This window comes from Cetorhinus maximus, chromosome 34 (genome assembly GCF_964194155.1).
Source record: "Cetorhinus maximus chromosome 34, sCetMax3.hap1.1, whole genome shotgun sequence".
NCBI lineage: Eukaryota > Metazoa > Chordata > Chondrichthyes > Lamniformes > Cetorhinidae > Cetorhinus > Cetorhinus maximus.
Window position 1 is genome coordinate 6,047,753 of NC_135912.1, and position 20,306 is coordinate 6,068,058.

The 20,306-nt window shown below is 51.8% G+C and overlaps 1 protein-coding gene across 5 annotated transcripts in view; it reads right to left on the reverse strand.

Moving 5' to 3' along the window:
* Positions 1-18,749, reverse strand: part of tfr2 (transferrin receptor 2) — a 42,424-nt gene extending 23,675 nt beyond the window's left edge. For all 5 annotated transcript variants that reach the window (XR_013574019.1, XR_013574018.1, XR_013574017.1 and 2 more), the window contains exons 1-7: positions 18,623-18,749; positions 17,078-17,291; positions 13,840-14,044; positions 10,819-10,959; positions 4,361-4,469; positions 1,824-1,946; positions 997-1,113 (exon numbers count right to left, since the gene is read on the reverse strand). Coding sequence is in view for 1 of the 5 variants with exons in the window: in XM_078533852.1 (XP_078389978.1) it covers positions 997-1,113; positions 1,824-1,946; positions 4,361-4,469; positions 10,819-10,959; positions 13,840-14,044; positions 17,078-17,291; positions 18,623-18,655 (942 nt within the window). In the remaining 4 variants the exon portion in view is untranslated. The remainder of the gene's footprint in view (positions 1-996; positions 1,114-1,823; positions 1,947-4,360; positions 4,470-10,818; positions 10,960-13,839; positions 14,045-17,077; positions 17,292-18,622) is intronic.
* Between the last annotated feature and the right edge of the window lie 1,557 nt (positions 18,750-20,306).

A 20,306-nucleotide genomic window follows, 5' to 3' on the forward strand; every position in this document is an offset into this window, starting at 1 on the left:
GGACAGAGTGCCAAATTTCCAAATGACCTCACAACAATTTATACTGCGGGATAAAAGGGTGCTGACTGGGTGTCGAGGTTTTGCCCTTTCAGCAGGGACCTGGACTTCAGGAAGTTCTCCAATCGGGCTACGGAATGCCCTGGGACGCCCTGAGGCGGTGAAAGGGGAGGAGGGGGGGGAGGGGACAGGGAGGAGGGAGGGGGATGGGCAGGGGAGATGGAGGGAAGGGGAGGAGAGGGGGGAGGGAAGGAGGGGAGGGGGAGGGAAGGGAGGGTGAGGGGGAGGAGGGAGGGGGAGGGGACAAGGAGGAGGGAGGGGGAGGGGCAGGGGAGATGGAGGGAAGGGGAGGAGAGGGGGGAGGGAAGGGGGGGGGAGGGGGAGGGAGCGGAGTGGGACTAATTGGACAGCCCTTTCAAAGAGCCAACGCAGGCGTGAGGGGCCAAATGGCCTCATCCTGTGCTGTACGTCTCCGTATATCTCTGTTTAATCTGTTTGCTCCCTGATATTTATCAGTCTCGGTTTTGAAATTTCCATCTGCCCAACCCCCCGACAACCTCAACACTTTTATTGGGGGGGGGCGGTGGGGGGTAGAGTTCTAGGTTTCTGCTCCCCTTTGTGTGAGGAATTGCTTCCTCTCAACATCACCTCTGAACGGCCTGGCTCCCACTTCAAGGTTCTGCCTCGTTCTGCCCCATAAAATACAGTAATGAACCCAAACACCTCGTGTAGGTCACCCTTCAGCTCCTTCGTTCCAGGGAGCTCAGGCAGGTTCTGTGTACCATGCCCTCCTAATTTAACCTTTTTAGCCCCGGTGTCATTCTGGTAAATCTACACTGCAACCCCCCCCACCCCCATCTCCATGGCCAATATATCCTTCTGGAGGAGGGCGGGGGGGAGCGGCCAAGAACTCAACTCAGTTACTCCAAGTAGGGCCTGACCAAGGCCCTGTTTCCCCACAGGATAGATGAAGGCCAAGGTCCATCCTTTCACACTTACGTGCCCGGAGATGGCTGTGCTGCTCTGCAACCCAAGGCCCCTGGGGTACTGCGGAATGTCGGCTGGGTCAGGGTAGATCAGAACTCCGATTGCTCCGTATTGCTCAGCCAAGGCGACCTGCAGGAGAGAGAGAGACAATCAGACCTGCTTACAAACCAACACGAACCCCTCGACGTCAAACACTCCCAGGACAGGTACAGCACGGGGTTAGATACAGAGTAAAGCTCCCTCTACTCTGTCCGCACCAAGGGTAGAAGCTTGGAAGAACTGAAGTCCGAGGCCAGTGTTATGACATTCCCTGTGGCCTTCCTTCCTTCCTCGATGAGATGGTGAACATTGCCCCAGGTGGTGGACCATTTAGTACAATGATCCAGGACCACCAGATGGGGACTGCCCCACTGGTTTCCCACAGCTCCGGCCCCCAGCTGAAGGATGGGTCTCTCCCATCAGCCTGCGGTCTGTTTGAAACCAGGGCTAAGAAATTGACCAAGTTTTGTCCCAAAAAAAAATCTACCTTTTTAAAAGAAAGAAATTTAACCAGGCACGAGGCCCATCACTCGCTGGGAGTGTACGGGATCCACACGGAATATCCGGCTGGGAGCAAACCCTTTGGGAGGACAGAAGAAAATGCATAAGAACCAGGAGCAGGAGGTGGATATTTGGCCCCTCGAGCCTGTTCAATGTGATCATGGCCGATCTTGGAGCACAAATCCACTTTCCCATCCGCTCCCCAATGTCATTTTTGTCCCTTGGAAGACCAAGAGTCTGTTTTATCTCAGCCCTAAAGAAATTCAAATTCACTTAAAAATATATTCAAGGAGACCAACCTTCTCAGCAAAGCTAATCTTCCCAACACGGAGGATGACGATGTTGTTTTGGACATTGACCCCCAACTGGCTCAGTCTCTCGAAATCCTCGCCTCTTCCATAGTGACCGTAGACTAACCCTCCCTGAAACAGACAGATGCAACGTCACAGACGACAGGTTACTTTTCAAATGTTTTATTTTCTCTCTGGTTGAAATGAACATCACAGAGATACTGAGTAAAGCTCCCTCTACACCGTCCCCATCAAACACTCCCAGGACAGGTACAGCACGGGGTTAGATACAGAGTAAAGCTCCCTCTACACCGTCCCCATCAAACACTCCCAGGGCAGGTACAGCACGGGGTTAGATACAGAGTAAAGCTCCCTCTACACTGTCCACATCAAACACTCCCAGGACAGGTACAGCACGGGGTTAGATACAGAGTAAAGCTCCCTCTACACCGTCCCCATCAAACACTCCCAGGGCAGGTACAGCACGGGGTTAGATACAGAGTAAAGCTCCCTCGACACCGTCCCCATCAAACACTCCCAGAACAGGTACAGCACGGGGTTAGATACAGAGTAAAGCTCCCTCTACACTGTCCCCATCAAATACTCCCAGGACAGGTACAGCATGGGGTTAGATACAGAGTAAAGCTCCCTCTACACTGTCCCCATCAAACACTCCCAGGACAGGTACAGCACGGGGTTAGATACAGAGTAAAGCTCCCTCTACACAGTCCTCATCAAACACTCCCAGGACAGGTACAGCACGGGGTTAGATACAGAGTAAAGCTCCCACTACACTGTCCCCATCAAACACTCCCAGGACAGGTACAGCACGTGGTTAGATACAGAGTAAAGCTCCCTCTACACCGTCCCCATCAAACACTCCCAGGACAGGTACAGCACGGGGTTAGATACAGAGTAAAGCTCCCTCTACGCCAACCTCATCAAACACTCCCAGGACAGGTACAGCACGGGGTTAGATACAGAGTAAAGCTCCCTCTATGCCAACCCCATCAAACACTCCCAGGACAGGTACAGCACAGGGTTAGATACAGAGTAAAGCTCCCTCTACACTGTCCCCATCAAACACTCCCAGGACAGGTACAGCACGGGGTTAGATACAGAGTAAAGCTCCCTCTACGCCAACCCCATCAAACACTCCCAGGACAGGTACAGCACGGGGTTCGATACAGAGTAAAGCTCCCTCTACACTGTCCCCATCAAACACTCCCAGGACAGGTACAGCACGGGGTTAGATACAGAGTAAAGCTCCCTCTACACTGTCCTCATCAAACACTCCCAGGGCAGGTACAGCACAGGGTTAGATACAGAGTAAAGCTCCCTCCACACAGTCCTCATCAAACACTCCCAGGACAGGTACAGCACGGGGTTAGATACAGAGTAAAGCTCCCTCTACATAGTCCTCATCAAACACTCCCAGGACAGGTACAGCACGTGGTTAGATACAGAGTAAAGCTCCCTCTACACTGTCCCCATCAAACACTCCCAGGACAGGTACAGCACGTGGTTAGATACAGAGTAAAGCTCCCTCTACACCGTCCCCATCAAACACTCCCAGGACAGGTACAGCACGGGGTTAGATACAGAGTAAAGCTCCCTCTACGCCAACCCCATCAAACACTCCCAGGACAGGTACAGCACGGGGTTAGATACAGAGTAAAGCTCCCTCTACACTGTCCCCATCAAATACTCCCAGGACAGGTACAGCATGGGGTTAGATACAGAGTAAAGCTCCCTCTACACTGTCCCCATCAAACACTCCCAGGACAGGTACAGCACGGGGTTAGATACAGAGTAAAGCTCCCTCTACACAGTCCTCATCAAACACTCCCAGGACAGGTACAGCACGGGGTTAGATACAGAGTAAAGCTCCCACTACACTGTCCCCATCAAACACTCCCAGGACAGGTACAGCACGTGGTTAGATACAGAGTAAAGCTCCCTCTACACCGTCCCCATCAAACACTCCCAGGACAGGTACAGCACGGGGTTAGATACAGAGTAAAGCTCCCTCTACACTGTCCCCATCAAACACTCCCAGGACAGGTACAGCACGGGGTTAGATACAGAATAAAGCTCCCTCTACACTGTCTCCATCAAACACTCCCAGGGCAGGTACAGCACGGGGTTAGATACAGAGTAAAGCTCCTTCTACACCATCCCCATTAAACACTCCCAGGACAGGTACAGCACGGGGTTAGATACAGAGTAAAGCTCCCTCTACACTGTCCCCATTTAACACTCCCAGGACAGGTACAGCACGGGGTTAGATACAGAGTAAAGCTCCCTCTACACTGTCCCCATCAAACACTCTCAGGACAGGTACAGCACGGGGTTAGATACAGAGTAAAGCTCCCTCTACACTGTCCCCATTTAACACTCTCAGGACAGGTACAGCACGGGGTTAGATAGAAAATAAAAGTATTCGTCTCCTCAGCCTGAACAACGTTTGCACCCGGTTGGCAGGAGGTGAAATACCAAATGCCATTCTTGCCGCTGGTGCCCACAGCCTGGGAAATGGCACTTACCGAGACGATTCCGTTCGGACTGTAGGCCAGATACACATCCTTATCGAGCTGTATGTTCTGAACCATTGTCCCATCCTCATTCGTCACCCACAGGTAACTGGGAGAAGATCTAAAGTTGGGGGGGAGGGTAAAACAGGAAGTCATTTTCACACCCAGTCCTGGGCAGCACACTTTAGGAAAGACGCGAGGTTGTTATAGAGCTGACACGGAAAAAGATTCCCGGGAATGGTTTCAGAGATGAGGAACTTCAGTTACGTGCACGGATTGGAGAAGTTGGGATTGTTCTCCTTGGAGAAGAGAAGGCCCTTATTCTAGAGCCCCTGTTTCTAGAGGCGTTGCCAACCAATCGGCACTCTCTTCCCACACAGTGTGAAGTTGTTGCTCCCCCTGTGATTGTCCTGATGAGTGCAAGTCAAAAAGCTTTGACAGAATGTCTTTTTTCCAACAATGCCCAAGTTCTGCGCTGCCTAATGAACGGTTTTGGCCTCCTTATTTAGGAAAGGACATCATCGTGTTAGAAGGTCCACCTTCTCATCCAGAAGGTGTCAAAAAGGTTCACTTGACTGATCCCTGGGATGAAGTGATCTCACGAGGAAAGGCTGGACAGGCCGGGCCTGGACTCATTGGAGTTTAGAAGAACGAGAGACGGTCTTATCGAAACATATAAGATTCTGAGGGGACCTGACAGGGCGGGTGCTGAGAGGATGGGAGAGACTAGGACTAGGGGGACACAGTTTGAAAATAAAGGGTCACCCATTTAAGACCGAGATGAGGAGAAATGTTTTCTCTGGGGGGCGTTAGTCTGGGGAATTCATTTCCCCAGAGAGAGAAGTGGAGGCCGGGTCACTGAATATGTGCAAGGCCGAGTTCGACAGATTCTTGATGGACAAGGGAGGTCAAAGGGTAGAGGGACCAGGCAGGAAAGTAGACTTGAGGCCACAATCAGATCAGCCACGATCTTATCGAATGGCTCGAGGGGCTGAATGGCCTACTCCTGCTCCTCTTTGGCATCTTGGTATGTCTCGCGGTGCAGCATATACCCCAGCACAGGGCAGCTGGGCCCACATGGACTTGTTACCTTCCTGCTAATTTCATGCAGTAAATCCTCTGGAAATCATTGATAAATCATGTTATTGGGCGTTGATTCTGTCCAATTCTGTGTGAAGTCCCAGTAGCTGCATCCACAGGTTTAGTTGCTTCCTCGTCCGGACCCAGTTTCGGGGACAAGGTTCCGGAGTTTTCCGTTACAACGTTGGCCAGCGCGCTCGGGAATTCATCTGTCTGGGCGGATGCCACCTGACCAGGCTCCATCTGGTCAATCGAGGCATTTGGGGGGAGGGGGATGTGGGTGTTGGAGGCCATTTACCCCCTTCATTCATCCATCTACGCTTGGAAATCGGTGTGGGGGCCCCTTTAGATGTCAGTCTTAAATTTACCATTTATTCCTTTGAATCTCTTGATTCGTCAAAAGTAAGATTTCAGATTTATCCTTTTCAATTCCCGTATCTTTCCTGGGTTCCTGTGCCACATCATCGTCCAAAACCCCCTTTTCCAAATGAGTGACCCAATCCATTCAGTCTACTGAGATATTTCGGAACTGCCGCACTGATTTACACTGTGGATTAGGCTGCTTGTTCTGCTCCGCGCAGCCTCCCAGAGTTGAATGTCCCCTTGTGTCTCAGTGACTAGAGCTGAGCTAGGAACAGTGCTCGAGGTGCAGCCTGACCAGAGCAAGGTTCTGGAGATTTGGGATGTGCGCGAGAGTGTGAAAGCGTGTGCGAGAGTGTGTATGGAAGAGTGTGTGGGAGAGTGAGTGTGAATGTGAGTGTGTGAGTGTGAGAGTGTGTGCGAGAGAATGCATGTCAGAGAGTATGAGAGTGTGAGTGTGCATGCATGTGATAATGTGAGTATGTGTGTGTGAGAGCATGTGTGAAAGTGTTGGAGCGTGTGTGTGAGTGTGTGTGTACGTGTGAGAGAGTGCATGTCAAGTGTAAGAGTGTGAGTGTGCATGTGTGTGACAGTGTGAGTATGTATGTGTGTATGCGTGACTGTGTGACCATGAGTACGAGTGTATGTGTGTGTGTGTGTGTTTGTGTGCGTGTGTGCATGTGAGTGAGCATGTGTATGAGCATGTGTATTCATGGGAGTGTATGTGAGAGTGTGCGTGTGTGAGTGAGTGTGAGTGTGTGATTCAGTGAGTGTGAGTGTGTGTATGTGTGAGTGAGTGTGTGTGTGTGTGTGTGTGAGAATGTGTATGTCAGTGTGAGAGCATGTGCGAGTGTGTGTAAGCAAGTGAGTGTGTGAATGTATGAATGAGTGTGAGTGAGCGTGTGAGTGTAAGTGTGTGTGTGTGTGTGAGTGTGCTTGTGTGTGAGCGTGTGAGACTGTGTGTAACTGCGTGAGTGTGAATGTGAGGGTGTGAGTGTGAATGTGAATGTGAGTGTGTGCAAGTGTGTGCGTGCGTGTGAGCATGAGAGAGTGTGTGTGTGAGTGTCAGTGTGAGTGTGTGAGTACGTGAGTGTGAGTGCATGTGTGAGTCCAAGAGTGTGAATGTGTGAGAGTGAGTGTGTGAGAGTGAGTGTGTGTGTGAGTCCATGAGTGTGAGTCCATGAGTGTGAGTCCATGAGTGTGAGTGTGTGAGAGTGAGTGTGTGAGAGTGAGTGTGTGTGTGAGTCCATGAGTGTGAGTCCATGAGTGTGAGTGTGTGAGAGTGAGTGTGTGAGAGTGAGCGTGTGAGAGTGTAGGAGACAGAAAACCTCCTACCACACATGCCGCCTCTGACTAGCATTTTGAGAATTTCATGGAGGGAATTGTGAAGCATTCACCTGGATGGAGCCGATCCACATCATCCCTGCAGAACCACAAGAACATCACTCGGCCCCTTTAGAACTTCAAGCAAAAAGATTTTGGCAAAGATAATGGCAAAAGGAGAGGTAACAGCGGAGGAGATGAAAAAAGATACACATCAAACCAATCAGAAAGTCATGAGAGAAAGTGTTACAGTGAGGGGTGTGGGGTATATCAGAGAGTGTAACAGTGAGGGGTGTGGGGTATATCAGAGTGTTACAGTGAGGGGTGTGGGGTATATCAGAGAGTGTTACAGTGAGGGGTGTGGGGTATATCAGAGAGTGTTACAGTGAGGGGTGTGGTGTATATCAGAGAGTGTTACAGTGAGGGGTGTGGGGTATATCAGAGAGTGTTACAGTGAGGGGTGTGGGGTATATCAGGGTGTTACAGTGAGGGGTGTGGGGTATATCAGAGAGTGTTACAGTGAGGGGTGTGGGGTATATCAGAGTGTTACAGTGAGGGGTGTGGGGTATATCAGAGAGTGTTACAGTGAGGGGTGTGGGGTATATCAGAGAGTGTTACAGTGAGGGGTGTGGGGTATATCAGAGTGTTACAGTGAGGGGTGTGGGGTATATCAGAGAGTGTTACAGTGAGGGGTGTGGGGTATATCAGAGTGTTACAGTGAGGGGTGTGGGGTATATCAGAGTGTTACAGTGAGGGGTGTGGGGTATATCAGAGAGTGTTACAGTGAGGGGTGTGGGGTATATCAGAGAGTGTTACAGTGAGGGGTGTGGGGTATATCAGAGAGTGTTACAGTGAGGGGTGTGGGGTATGTCAGAGTGTTACAGTGAGGGGTGTGGGGTATGTCAGAGTGTTACAGTGAGGGGTGTGGGGTATATCAGAGTGTTACAGTGAGGGGTGTGGGGTATATCAGAGTGTTACAGTGAGGGGTGTGGGGTATGTCAGAGTGTTAGAGTGAGGGGTGTGGGGTATATCAGAGAGTGTTACAGTGAGGGGTGTGGGGTATATCAGAGAGTGTTACAGTGAGGGGTGTGGGGTATATCGGAGAGTGTTACAGTGAGGGGTGTGGGGTATATCAGAGTGTTACAGTGAGGGGTGTGGGGTATATCAGAGTGTTACAGTGAGGGGTGTGGGGTATATCAGAGAGTGTTACAGTGAGGGGTGTGGGGTATATCAGAGAGTGTTACAGAGAGGGGTGTGGGGTATATCAGAGAGTGTTACAGTGAGGGGTGTGGGGTATATCAGAGATTGTTACAGTGAGGGGTGTGGGGTATATCAGAGATTGTTACAGTGAGGGGTGTGGGGTATATCAGAGTGTTACAGTGAGGGGTGTGGGGTATATCAGAGAGTGTTACAGTGAGGGGTGTGGGGTATATCAGAGAGTGTTACAGTGAGGGGTGTGGGGTATATCAGAGTGTTACAGTGAGGGGTGTGGGGTATATCAGAGTGTTACAGTGAGGGGTGTGGGGTATATCAGAGAGTGTTACAGTGAGGGGTGTGGGGTATGTCAGAGTGTTACAGTGAGGGGTGTGGGGTATATCAGAGAGTGTTACAGTGAGGGGTGTGGGGTATATCAGAGTGTTACAGTGAGGGGTGTGGGGTATATCAGAGATTGTTACAGTGAGGGGTGTGGGGTATATCAGAGTGTTACAGTGAGGGGTGTGGGGTATATCAGAGAGTGTTACAGTGAGGGGTGTGGGGTATATCAGAGAGTGTTACAGTGAGGGGTGTGGGGTATATCAGAGTGTTACAGTGAGGGGTGTGGGGTATATCAGAGAGTGTTACAGTGAGGGGTGTGGGGTATATCAGAGAGTGTTACAGTGAGGGGTGTGGGGTATATCAGAGAGTGTTACAGTGAGGGGTGTGGGGTATATCAGAGTGTTACAGTGAGGGGTGTGGGGTATATCAGAGAGTGTTACAGTGAGGGGTGTGGGGTATATCGGAGAGTGTTACAGTGAGGGGTGTGTGATATATCAGAGAGTGTTACAGTGAGGGGTGTGGGGTATATCAGAGTGCTACAGTGAGGGGTGTGGGGTATATCGGAGAGTGTTACAGTGAGGGGTGTGGTGTATATCAGTGTTACAGTGAGGGGTGTGGGGTATATCAGTGTTACAGTGAGGGGTGTGGGGTATATCAGAGAGTGTTACAGTGAGGGGTGTGGGGTATATCAGAGAGTGTTTCAGTGAGGGGTATGGGGTATATCAGAGAGTGTTACAGTGAGGGGTGTGGGGTATATCAGAGAGTGTTACAGTGAGGGGTGTGGGGTATATCAGAGTGTTACAGTGAGAGGTGTGGGGTATATCAGAGAGTGTTACAGTGAGGGGTGTGGGGTATATCAGAGAGTGTTACAGTGAGGGGTGTGGAGTATATCAGAGTGTTACAGTGAGGGGTGTGGGGTATATCAGAGAGTGTTACAGTGAGGGGTGTGGGGTATATCAGAGTGTTACAGTGAGGGGTGTGGGGTATATCAGAGTGTTACAGTGAGGGGTGTGGGGTATATCAGAGAGTGTTACAGTGAGGGGTGTGGGGTATATCAGAGTGTTACAGTGAGGGGTGTGGGGTATATCAGTGTTACAGTGAGGGGTGTGGGGTATATCAGAGAGTGTTACAGTGAGGGGTGTGGGGTATAACAGAGTGTTACAGTGAGGGGTGTGGGGTATATCAGAGAGTGTTACAGTGAGGGGTGTGGGGTATATCAGAGAGTGTTACAGTGAGGGGTGTGGGGTATATCAGAGAGTGTTACAGTGAGGGGTGTGGGGTATATCAGAGTGTTACAGTGAGAGGTGTGGGGTATATCAGAGAGTGTTACAGTGAGGGGTGTGGGGTATATCAGAGAGTGTTACAGTGAGGGGTGTGGGGTATATCAGAGAGTGTTACAGTGAGGGGTGTGGGGTATATCAGAGTGTGTTACAGTGAGGGGTGTGGGGTATATCAGAAAGTGTTACAGTGAGGGGTGTGGGGTATATCAGAGAGTGTTACAGTGAGGGGTGTGGGGTATATCAGAGTGTTACAGTGAGGGGTGTGGGGTATATCAGAGTGTTACAGTGAGGGGTGTGGGGTATATCAGAGTGTAACAGTGAGGGGTGTGGGGTATATCAGAGAGTGTTACAGTGAGGGGTGTGGGGTATATCAGAGTGTGTTACAGTGAGGGGTGTGGGGTATATCAGAGCGTGTTACAGTGAGGGGTGTGGGGTATATCAGAGAGTGTTACAGTGAGGGGTGTGGGGTATATCAGAGAGTGTTACAGTGAGAGGTGTGGGGTATATCGGAGAGTGTTACAGTGAGGGGTGTGGGGTATATCAGAGTGTTACAGTGAGGGGTGTGGGGTACATCAGAGAGTGTTACAGTGAGGGGTGTGGGGTACATCAGAGAGTGTTACAGTGAGGGGTGTGGGGTATATCAGAGAGTGTTACAGTGCGGTGTGTGGGGTATATCGGAGAGTGTTACAGTGAGGGGTGTGGGGTATATCAGAGAGTGTTACAGTGAGGGGTGTGGGGTATATCAGAGAGTGTTACAGTAAGGGGTGTGGGGTATATCAGAGTGTTACAGTGCGGGGTGTGGGGTATATCAGAGAGTGTTACAGTGAGGGGTGTGGGGTATATCAGAGTGTTACAGTGCGGGGTGGGCTGCACACTGACCCCAGTGCCTACCTGTTTTGGAACGGCAGTGTGACATAGTGTGAATCTGCCCAGACATGTCCGAGATTGTAGCTTTGGAACGTTTTGCGTATCATGCTGGTCAGTTCGTTGAGTTCTGTGGACCCGACTGGATGGGCCGACTTGCTTATGATCCTGCAAGTAAGAGAGAGTTCACTCGGTCAGCTGCACTTCCGTTAACAAAAATCACACATGCGCCGAGCTGGTAAAATCATAGAGGGCAGGAGGAGGCCATTCATCCCACCCAGCCTCTGCTGGCTCTTTGGAAGAACAGCTCCTTGCTCATAGCCCGGCAAGTTTCACTCCCTCATCTAGTTATCCAATTCCCCTTTTTGAAATTTATCATTGGATCTGCTCCCTTATGTTCAAACAGCGCATTTCAGATCACTAATAACTTGATGCATTAAAGTCATTGTCCTCATCTCTCCTCTAGCTCCACATCCAATCACCTTAAGTGATATCTTGTGGTTTGCACAAGGCCAGGGGTTAGTCGGCGCCTTGGGTACCTGTGTCGGCGAATGGCATGTTTGGGGTGTTGTAACATGTCTTTAAGGGAATAGCAGCATGACATCACTGGAAGGGAGGTGTGTCATGCGATCCAGTTTTAGTTCTACTTTTGGCTGTGAGCAGAATGCAGCACAGCTCTGACATCTTCAAGCTTTCTGTCTTTGTCCAATTGCCCGTATGTGCAGTGTCCTAACACATGACCCCACAGCATGTTTACCCCAATCCCTTCTGACTGATTGGTGCCTTTCTACCATTACAAAAGCTCGAGAAAGGGGTGGACCGGGAGGCCTCGGGTTCGATTTCGCCCTCTCGCTCCCTGTGCTCACATGGGCCGTTGACTGAGCACAGGATTGGAGATGCCGGTGACGCCCACCTTCCCCTAGCGCCGATGGGGAATGGATGCCAGTGGGAGGTTCATTAAAAGGAGCTCTGGTAAGAGTCAGAGAGGGGAGAGAGGAGAGGGGAGGGAAATACTTAACAGCACAAGTTAACAAAGCCCATAGGCAATGAAATTGAAACACTGGGGTTGGTTTCCAGAGGGATATAATTGAAAGACGCGAGACATTCTGTTAAATATGTATTGAACCTTAGTTAGACCACGCTTGGGGAAGTAGTCGTTTGGTACAGGACTTGAGTATTGCTGAAAAAGGAGACATGCTGTCAAAGTTTTTTTGTCTTGCACTCATCAGGACAAATGCAAGAATGCCAACTATCAAAGGGAGCAACAATTTATGCTACATGAGAATAGGGTGCTGATTTGGTTGGCAAGTCCACTCTGATTGGTAGAGCTGTTGCCATGGAGAATGCGCCAGGGAACAGTTAACTGCCAAGCTTTTTTTTGATTCATGGGATGTGGGCATCATTGGCTGGGCCAGCATTCATTGCCCATCCCTAACTTCCCTTGAGAAGGTGGTGGTGAACCGCTGCAGTCCATGTGGTGTAGGTACACCCACAGCGCTGTTCGGGAGGGAGTTCCGGGATTTTGACCCAGCGACAGTGAAGGAATGGCCGATATATTTCCAAGTCAGGATGGTGAGTAACTTGGAGGGGAACTTGCAGGTGGTGGTGTTCCCATCTATCTGCTGCCCTTGTCCTTCTAGATAGTAGCGGTCGTGGGTTTGGAAGGTGCTGTCGAAGGAGCCTTGGTGAATTCCTGCAGTGCATCTTGTAGATGGTACACACACTGCTGCTACTGTGCGTCGGTGGTGGAGGGAGTGAATGTTTGTGGATGGGGTGCTAATCAAGCGGGGCTGCTTTGTCCTGGATGGTGTCGAGTTTCTTGAGTGTTGTGGGAGCTGCACTCATCCAGGCAAGTGGGGAGTATTCCATCACACTCCTGACTTGTGCCTTGTAGATGGTGGACAGGCTTTGGGGAGTCAGGAGGTGAGTTACTCTCCACAGGATTCCTAGCCTCTGACCTGCTCTTGTAGCCACAGTATTTATATGGCTGGTCCAGTTCAGTTTCTGGTCAATGGTAACCCCCAGGATGTTGATCGTGGGGCATTCAACAATGATAATGCCACACTGAATGTCAAGGGGAGATGGTTGGATTCACTCTTGTTGGAGATGGTCATTACCTGGCACTTGTGTGGCGCGAATGTTACTTGCCACTTGTCAGCACAAGCCTGGATATTGTCCAGGTCTTGCTGCATTTGGACATGGGCTGCTTCAGCATCTGAGGAGTCGCGAATGGTGCTGAACATTGTGTAATCATCAGCGAACATCCCCACTTCTGACCTGATGATGGAAGGAAGGTCATTGATGAAGCAGCTGAAGATGGTTGGGCCGAGGACACTAACCCTGAGGAACTTGCTTAAATTCAAAACAGAGGCACGTCGACTCTGATTGGTCAAGGCATTGCCATGGGGAATGAACCAGGGAATGGCTGTGCCCCCATGCTTTTGTTTAGTTGATAAAGGCATAAAGCGTGATCAAAAGCTTGGCTGTTAACTGTTCCCTGGTGCAGTCTCCGTGGCAATGCCTCTACCAATCAGAGTCCTCTTGCCAACCAATCAGCACCCTCTTCTCATGCAGCCTAAATTCTTATTCCCTTTGATATTTGGTATTTTTGATAATTGTCCCGATGAATGCAAGACAGAAATCTTTGACAGAGTGTCTGTTATTTTGGCAGTACATGGGGAAACGTGAAGAGTTCTGGTCTCCATATTACAAAAAGAATATGGAATCACTGGAGACGTGGCCATCAAGATTCACAAGGGTGACATCGGAGCTGCGAGGTTACAACTGACAGGAGAGGGCTCGGTCTCTTTACTCTGGAACAGAGTGTGACCTGCAAAGGCCTTCAAGTTTACGAAAGCGAATTCAACATTCTAGGCGTACATAAGATGTTTCCACTTGTTGGGAGGGAGCAGATCTGGGGGCAGGAACTGTAAGAGAGTCACTAATCAATCCAATCGGGGAATTCAGGAGAAACCTCTTTACCCAGGGCGTGGGGAGGGTGTGGAACTCGCTCCCACAGGGAGTGGTTGACGTGAATGGTGTAGATACCTGGTATTCTTGGCGATCTCCTGCCCATTAATGTATTCCTTGAGCATGGCTTTGAGGTCACCCCAGTGCAGGACAGACTCTGAGCCCGTGTCGGTGTTCTGCCAATAATTGCACTCTTCCCCGCTCATCGCGGCCGCACTTGTCACATCCGCCTCCATGCATGCCTTGCAGCTGGACTGAGAACTGACGTATCCAAGGATGAAGGCTGCGTGCATCATGAGAGAGAGAGAGAGAGAGAGAGAGAGAAAAACAGAGTAAAAAATACTCCGCGTTTGTTCCCTGAACTGTTTCCTCAGTTTCATCCTTCCTCATTTCACCCCATCCCCATAACCTTCTATTTCCTTCTCCCTGATTGGATTGATTAGTGACTATCGCATATTTATGGTTTCTCGTTCCGGTCTCTCCCTCAAGTGGAAACATCTCCTCTACGCTCTACCCTTTCCTCATCTTAAAGACCATCAGGGTCACCCACCCCCTCAGCACTCTCTTTACTAGAGAAAAGAACCCCAGCCTGTTCACTCCTTCTTGACAGTCACAGCCCCTCTGTTCTAGCATTGCCCTTGGTTGCACCTACTCCAGGGCCTCCATGTCCTCGCGATGAAACAGAGACGAGGGGAGGGGGGCGGGGTTTTATGGCCCCACCCACCCACCACCGGGATCCTCTGGTCCCGCCAAAAGTCAGCAGGCCCTTGGCTAGGCCGTGGCCCGGGAAATCCCGGCCTAGGATTGTTGACTGTACTCCCTACGTGTGGCCCACCCAAGGCTCCACACGTGTTCCTCCGCTTCTCAATTCTAGAATTCTTTCTTCTTATAGATCCCAGTGCATTAGTAACATAGAAACCAGGGGCAGGAGGAGGCCATTCGGCCCTTCGAGCCTGCTCCGCCATTCATTATGATCGTGGCTGATCATCCAACTCAATAGCCTGCTCCCCGCTTTCTCCCCGTACCCTTTCATCCCTTTCGAACCCCAAGAGCTACATCTAACTCCTTCTTGAAAACATACAATGTTTTAGCCTCAACTACTTTCTGTGGTAGCGAATTCCACAGCCTCACCGCCCTCTGGGTGAAGACATTTCTCCTCATCTCAGTTATCAGTCGTTATTTCTCTATGGTTTTTTTTTAAAACTGCGTTGCCAATTTTAATGATCTGCAGATCGGCATTCCAGACCCCATAAGACCATAAGACATAGGAGCAGAAATTAGGCCATTTGGCCCATCGAGTCTGCTCCGCCATTCAATCGTGGCTGATAAGTTTCTCAATCCCATTCTCCCGCCTTCTCCCCGTAACCTTTGATCCCCTTACCAATCAAGAACCTATCTATCTCGGTCTTAAATACACTCAATGACCTGGCCTCCACAGCCTTCTGTGGCAATGAATTCCATAGATTCACCACTCTCTGGCTAAAGAAGTTTCTCCTCATCTCTGTTCTAAAAGGTCTTCCCTTTACTCTGAGGCTGTACCCCTCGGGTCCTAGTCTCTCCTACTAATGGAAACATCTTCCCCACGTCCACTCTATCCAGGCCTTTCAGTATTCTGTAAGTTTCAATCAGATCCCCCCGCCTCATCCTTCTAAACTCCATCGAGTATAGACCCAGAGTCCTCAAACGTTCCTCATATGTTAAGCCTTTCATTCCTAGGACCCCTCTGTTCCTTCACTTAAGAGACTGATTCCCTGAGCCCATTCACCCCCTTGGAACCTGTTCTGCCGTTCAGTGAGATGTTGGCAGATCTGTAACTCAACACTGCCCACCTGCCTTCACTCTATAACAGGGGCTGACTGTGGCGCAAGGGGTAAGGTTACTAGGCTAGTCATCCAGAGGCCTGCGCTAATGCCCAGGGGGATGTGGCTTAAAAATCTTGCCACAGTAGCTGGAAATTTGAATGAATAAAGTCTAGAATTGAAACCTGCTTTCAGCAATGAGCGACGTGACATATGTCATCAATGGTCAACCCTTTAAAAAAAACCCCATCTGCTTTGCTGATACTTCTTCAAGGGAAGGTGGTCTGCTATTGTTACCTGCTCTAGGTGTGACTCCAGATCCTTAGCAGATCTGAAGAAGAGTCATATTGGGCTCGAAATGTCAAACTCCTGTTGCCGACAGGCGCTGCCAGGCTTGTTGAGTTTTTCAAGCGCTTTCTGTTTTTGTTCCACGGCAATGTGATTGGCTCTTAGCCTCGGAAGCCACTCAGTTCAAGAGTGCTGGGCCGCAAATGCTGGCCTTTTACCAGGGACACCCACATTTTTTATTCGTTCATGTGGGCGTCGTTGGCTAGGCCAGCATTTATTGCCCATCCCTAATTGCCCCTTGCTTCAGATGGGGGCAGTTGAAGAGTTGACCACGTCGCTGTGGGCCAGGAGTCACATGTAGGCCAGACCGGGTAAGGACGGCAGATTTCCTTCCCTAAAGTGGGGGTATGAGTGAACCGGATGGGGTTTTTAAACAACAATCGACAATGGCTTCATGGTCATCTAATTCCAGATTTTTATTGAATTCAAATTCCACCATCTGCCGGGGTGGGATTCGAACCCGGGTCTCCCAGGGTGACACCCCGGGTCTCTGGCCTAGCGACAATATCCTATCGCCCACGTCCCATCAAAGAATAAATCCTTTTAAGCCCTTGGCCAGCAAAAATCTCCCCGTTCTGATTGGAGTGAGGGAACGGGAACGGGCAAGGATTGAACCCGCCGCCCTCCGACTCGGTGGGGGGTGGTATGAGGGGCAGTTCCGGCTGATCGACCGCAAGGTCCCGTCACTCGCAAGGGTTCCGTTCTGGTGAAATCGCGCCTCTGCAGGGGCGGCACCACGCGTGGCGCGGGCGTCCTGGGTGAGAAAGACGCCGGGGAAAGGCGAGGGTCGAACACTCGAAAATGGCGGGCGAGTGAGGTCTTGAGTCCGGCAGCCGCGGACCGAGCGTCCGGCCCGGGTGAACAAACTCGCGATAGAGGGGGTGGGGGGGGGTGGGGAATCGCGAACGGCAGAAGTTGACCGTGCCGATAAAACGTTGCCACTCTTGTGCCTCGAGGCGGGGGCGGTGTTGGGGGAATGTGGTCGGCAACTGGTGCATAGCAGGATCCCACGGTGAAAGGCAGTCACCCAGGATGGCTGAGCCACCACAGGCAGGGCCTACACTCTGAGCCGTGGCCGTGGGTCCAGCCGTGGACTGGCGGAGGGACAGAATGTCGCCCGCCTACGCTCTTAAAGGGCCCAAAGCGGGTGGGGGTGGTGGGGCTCTTACCAATGATCAGGAAGAACAGCAAGACCAGCACCAAACAGATCAAGGCTTTCCTCCGGTCCGTGGGTTTCCGCACAATCAGGCCCACCATTTCGCTGGTGACTTGGGGCTCCGCCCCCACCACCTCCTCCATCTTCACCTCTCCGCTCGGGTCCTCGGCCACCGCGTTTGCCCGCCTGAACGTTGTGTAGGGGGTTTCTTTGCCTCCCTGTAGGGACTAAAAGGTAACGGTTGTTAAAGGATAATGGAGACCGAGGTGTCGTCAGCCGCAAGGAGCCCTCGCTGCCGATTTCCCGGGTAGGCCCCAGTGAGATTATTCGGCCAGCAGGGCGGCCATTCGACAGACAACTTGCAATCTTAGGTTTCTTCAAAACCGCCCAAGACTCTTCACAGAGAAAGATTTGACTCCACTGCGTTGTATGCTGTATATTCAATTGGTCTCATGAATAGGTTCTGAGTCTTATATGGCTAAACATTAAGTGTTTATTGATAACACATACCCATGGACAGACCTATACAGGGTGTAAGTCCAAACCAAGAGCTAACTCCAAGCTGGTTTCTACGCAGGTCTCTGTCCAGTCCACAACTCTTTCTAGGCCCTGGTCATGTGACTCTTCACATCACACCATGGAGGGGGTATTGTCCAAGCAAGGAGCTAACTCCATGCTGGCTTTAGCACAGGTCTCTGTCAAGTCCACAACTCGCTCTGGGCTCTGAATGTGACTTTTTATGTCGCACTGTGCGGGGTTGGATGGTATAATGCCAGCTAGGAGAAACTCCATGCTGGCTTTAGAACAGGTCTCTGTCCAGTCCACAACTCACTCTAGGCTCTGAATGTGACTGTGCGGGGTTGGATGGGGGTGGGTGGGGGGGGGAGGGTTGGTATAATGCCAGCTAGGAGAAACTCCATGCTGGCTTTAGCACAGGTCTCTGTCGCATCCGCAACTCTCTCTGGATTCTGGTCATGTGACCCTTTACATCACACGGTGGGCTGTACTGTTCCCAGACCCACATTAACCCATTGCTGTGCCAAATACCCTTATACTACAACCACGTGGGCAAATATGAGGACAAGCGGGCAAAATTCTTGGGCAAAGAGAAGGGTTTTTAAGGAGGATCCTAAAGGAGGAGAGAGCGGGAGAGGCGGAGAGGTTTAGGGCGGGAATTCCAGGGCTCAGGGCCCCGGGCAGCTGAAGGCACCGACGGTGGAGAGATTAAAATCGGGGGGATGTGCAAGAGGCCGGATTTGGAGGAGCGCAGCGATCTCGGAGGGGTTTGTGGGGCTGGAGGAGGTGACAGAGGTGAGGTAGGGGAGAGGCCGCGGAGGGGGTTTGAAAACAAGGACGGGGGAATTGAAAACTGTCGCCACGCCAGTGGGGGGACAATGTCGGTCGGCAAGGGAGGAGGGGTGTGGCGGTGATGGGTGAGCAGGACACGAACGGGGAGAGTCTTGGGGGGAGAGTACAGAGGGTGGAAGGTGGGTGGCCTGCCAAGAGGCTGTTGGGGGGGTGGTGGTGGGGAAGGCTGAGATCGAGATTCAGGCCTTACCATAGTCGACAGCACGGATCTGACCACCTCCATCTTGCCCGGAATCACCACCTCCCCTGTTGCTCTGGGGCCCGATTTCAACCTTGTGTCAGTGGATGGGTCTCGAACGAGCTCAGCTCTGGTGCCGTTGGAGCCTGGAGGGAGAAACGGCAGGTCATTATTGCAGGCTACTCAATTCCACCCACCCCCCAAGGACCTGAGCTCGTAACCCAGGCCGACTCGCCCCTCGCTGCAGCGCTGAGGGAGCGCCGCACTGCCAGAGGTGCCGCCTTATCGGATGAGAGGTTAGACTGAGGCCCCGCCAGCCCTCCCACAAGGACATGGGAAACTGGGCCAGGGGGGTGGGAGGCCAATCGGCCCCTCGAGCCTGCTTCCCCCCCATTCACTAAGATAACGGCTAGTCTGCCTTGCCCTATCCCCGAATCCCTCGGCACCCAAAATTCTAGCGATCCCAGGCTTGAATATACTCAATGACTGACCGTCCGCCTGTCTCTGGAGAATACCAAAGGCCCACAACCTTCTGAGTGAAGGAATTTCTCCTCATCCCTCGGCTGCCCTCTTATCACGAGACTGCGAGTCCGCGTTCTGGGCTCTCCAGGTGGGGGGAGGTATCGACCCAGCGCCCAGTCAAACCCTTGAAGGGTTTGCTATGCTTCAACGAGACCACTTCTCATCCTCTTGAGCCCCTCATGGACGTAGGCCCGGCCTACTCGATCTCCCCTCGGAGTAATCTTCGGAATAACCGGAGCCAGTCTGGGGAAACTTCGTCACACTCCCCCCACCACCCCCACCCCCCGCTAGGGCAAGCATGTCCCGACTTCACAGAGCCATAGGATCACAGAGGAAGGCCATTAGGCCCATCGAGTCTCTGCTGGCAGAGAAAGCGCTAATTAGTTCCACTCCCTATATCCCAAATCCGGGCATCTTGATTCCTTTTCGAGTGTTTATCCAATTCCCCTTCAAGGATTTTCAGTGACTCGTGTGGAGGGTGGGGTGGGCGGGAGTTGGGTGGGTGGGAGTTGGGGGGTTTGCGGGGGGAGAATTCTCCCCGTCTGCCTCCTTCTGGTTCTGCTGTTTCCGCTCAATCCATGTCCCTCTGGTTACCGACCCTCCTGCCCCTGGAAGGGAAGAGTTTCTCCTCATTTACTCTATCGAAACCCCCTCAACCCCCCCCCTCCACAGGTTTTGAACACCCCCTCCACAGAATCTCCTCTGTGTCGTCAGCTGCCCCTCGAGTCGAGGGTGACGCCTGCCCAGCCTCGTGGGTTCCTGCCCTGGATCCTGCACTGGATTGAACTGGTCGATTCTTGACCCCGTAAATCGTCGGGGCTCTGCACCCTCGGGCCCTGCACCCTCGGGGACCTGCACCCTCGGGGACCTGCACCCTCGGGGACCTGCACCCTCGGGGACCTGCACCCTCGGGCCGTGTACCCTCGGGGACCTGCACCCTCGGGGACCTGCACACTCGGGGCCCTGCACCCTCGGGACCTGCACCCTCCGGGACCTGCACCCTCGGGGCCCTGCACCCTCAATGCAGAAAGCGCCACAACACCATCGTTCTCAGTGTGAAGATCTCAGCTGGAGGCAGGAACCTCACGATGATCACGGGAGCCACGTTAGTCACCCTCTGCCCTAAGACCATAAGACATAGGAGTAGAAATTAGGCCATTCGGCCCATCGAGTC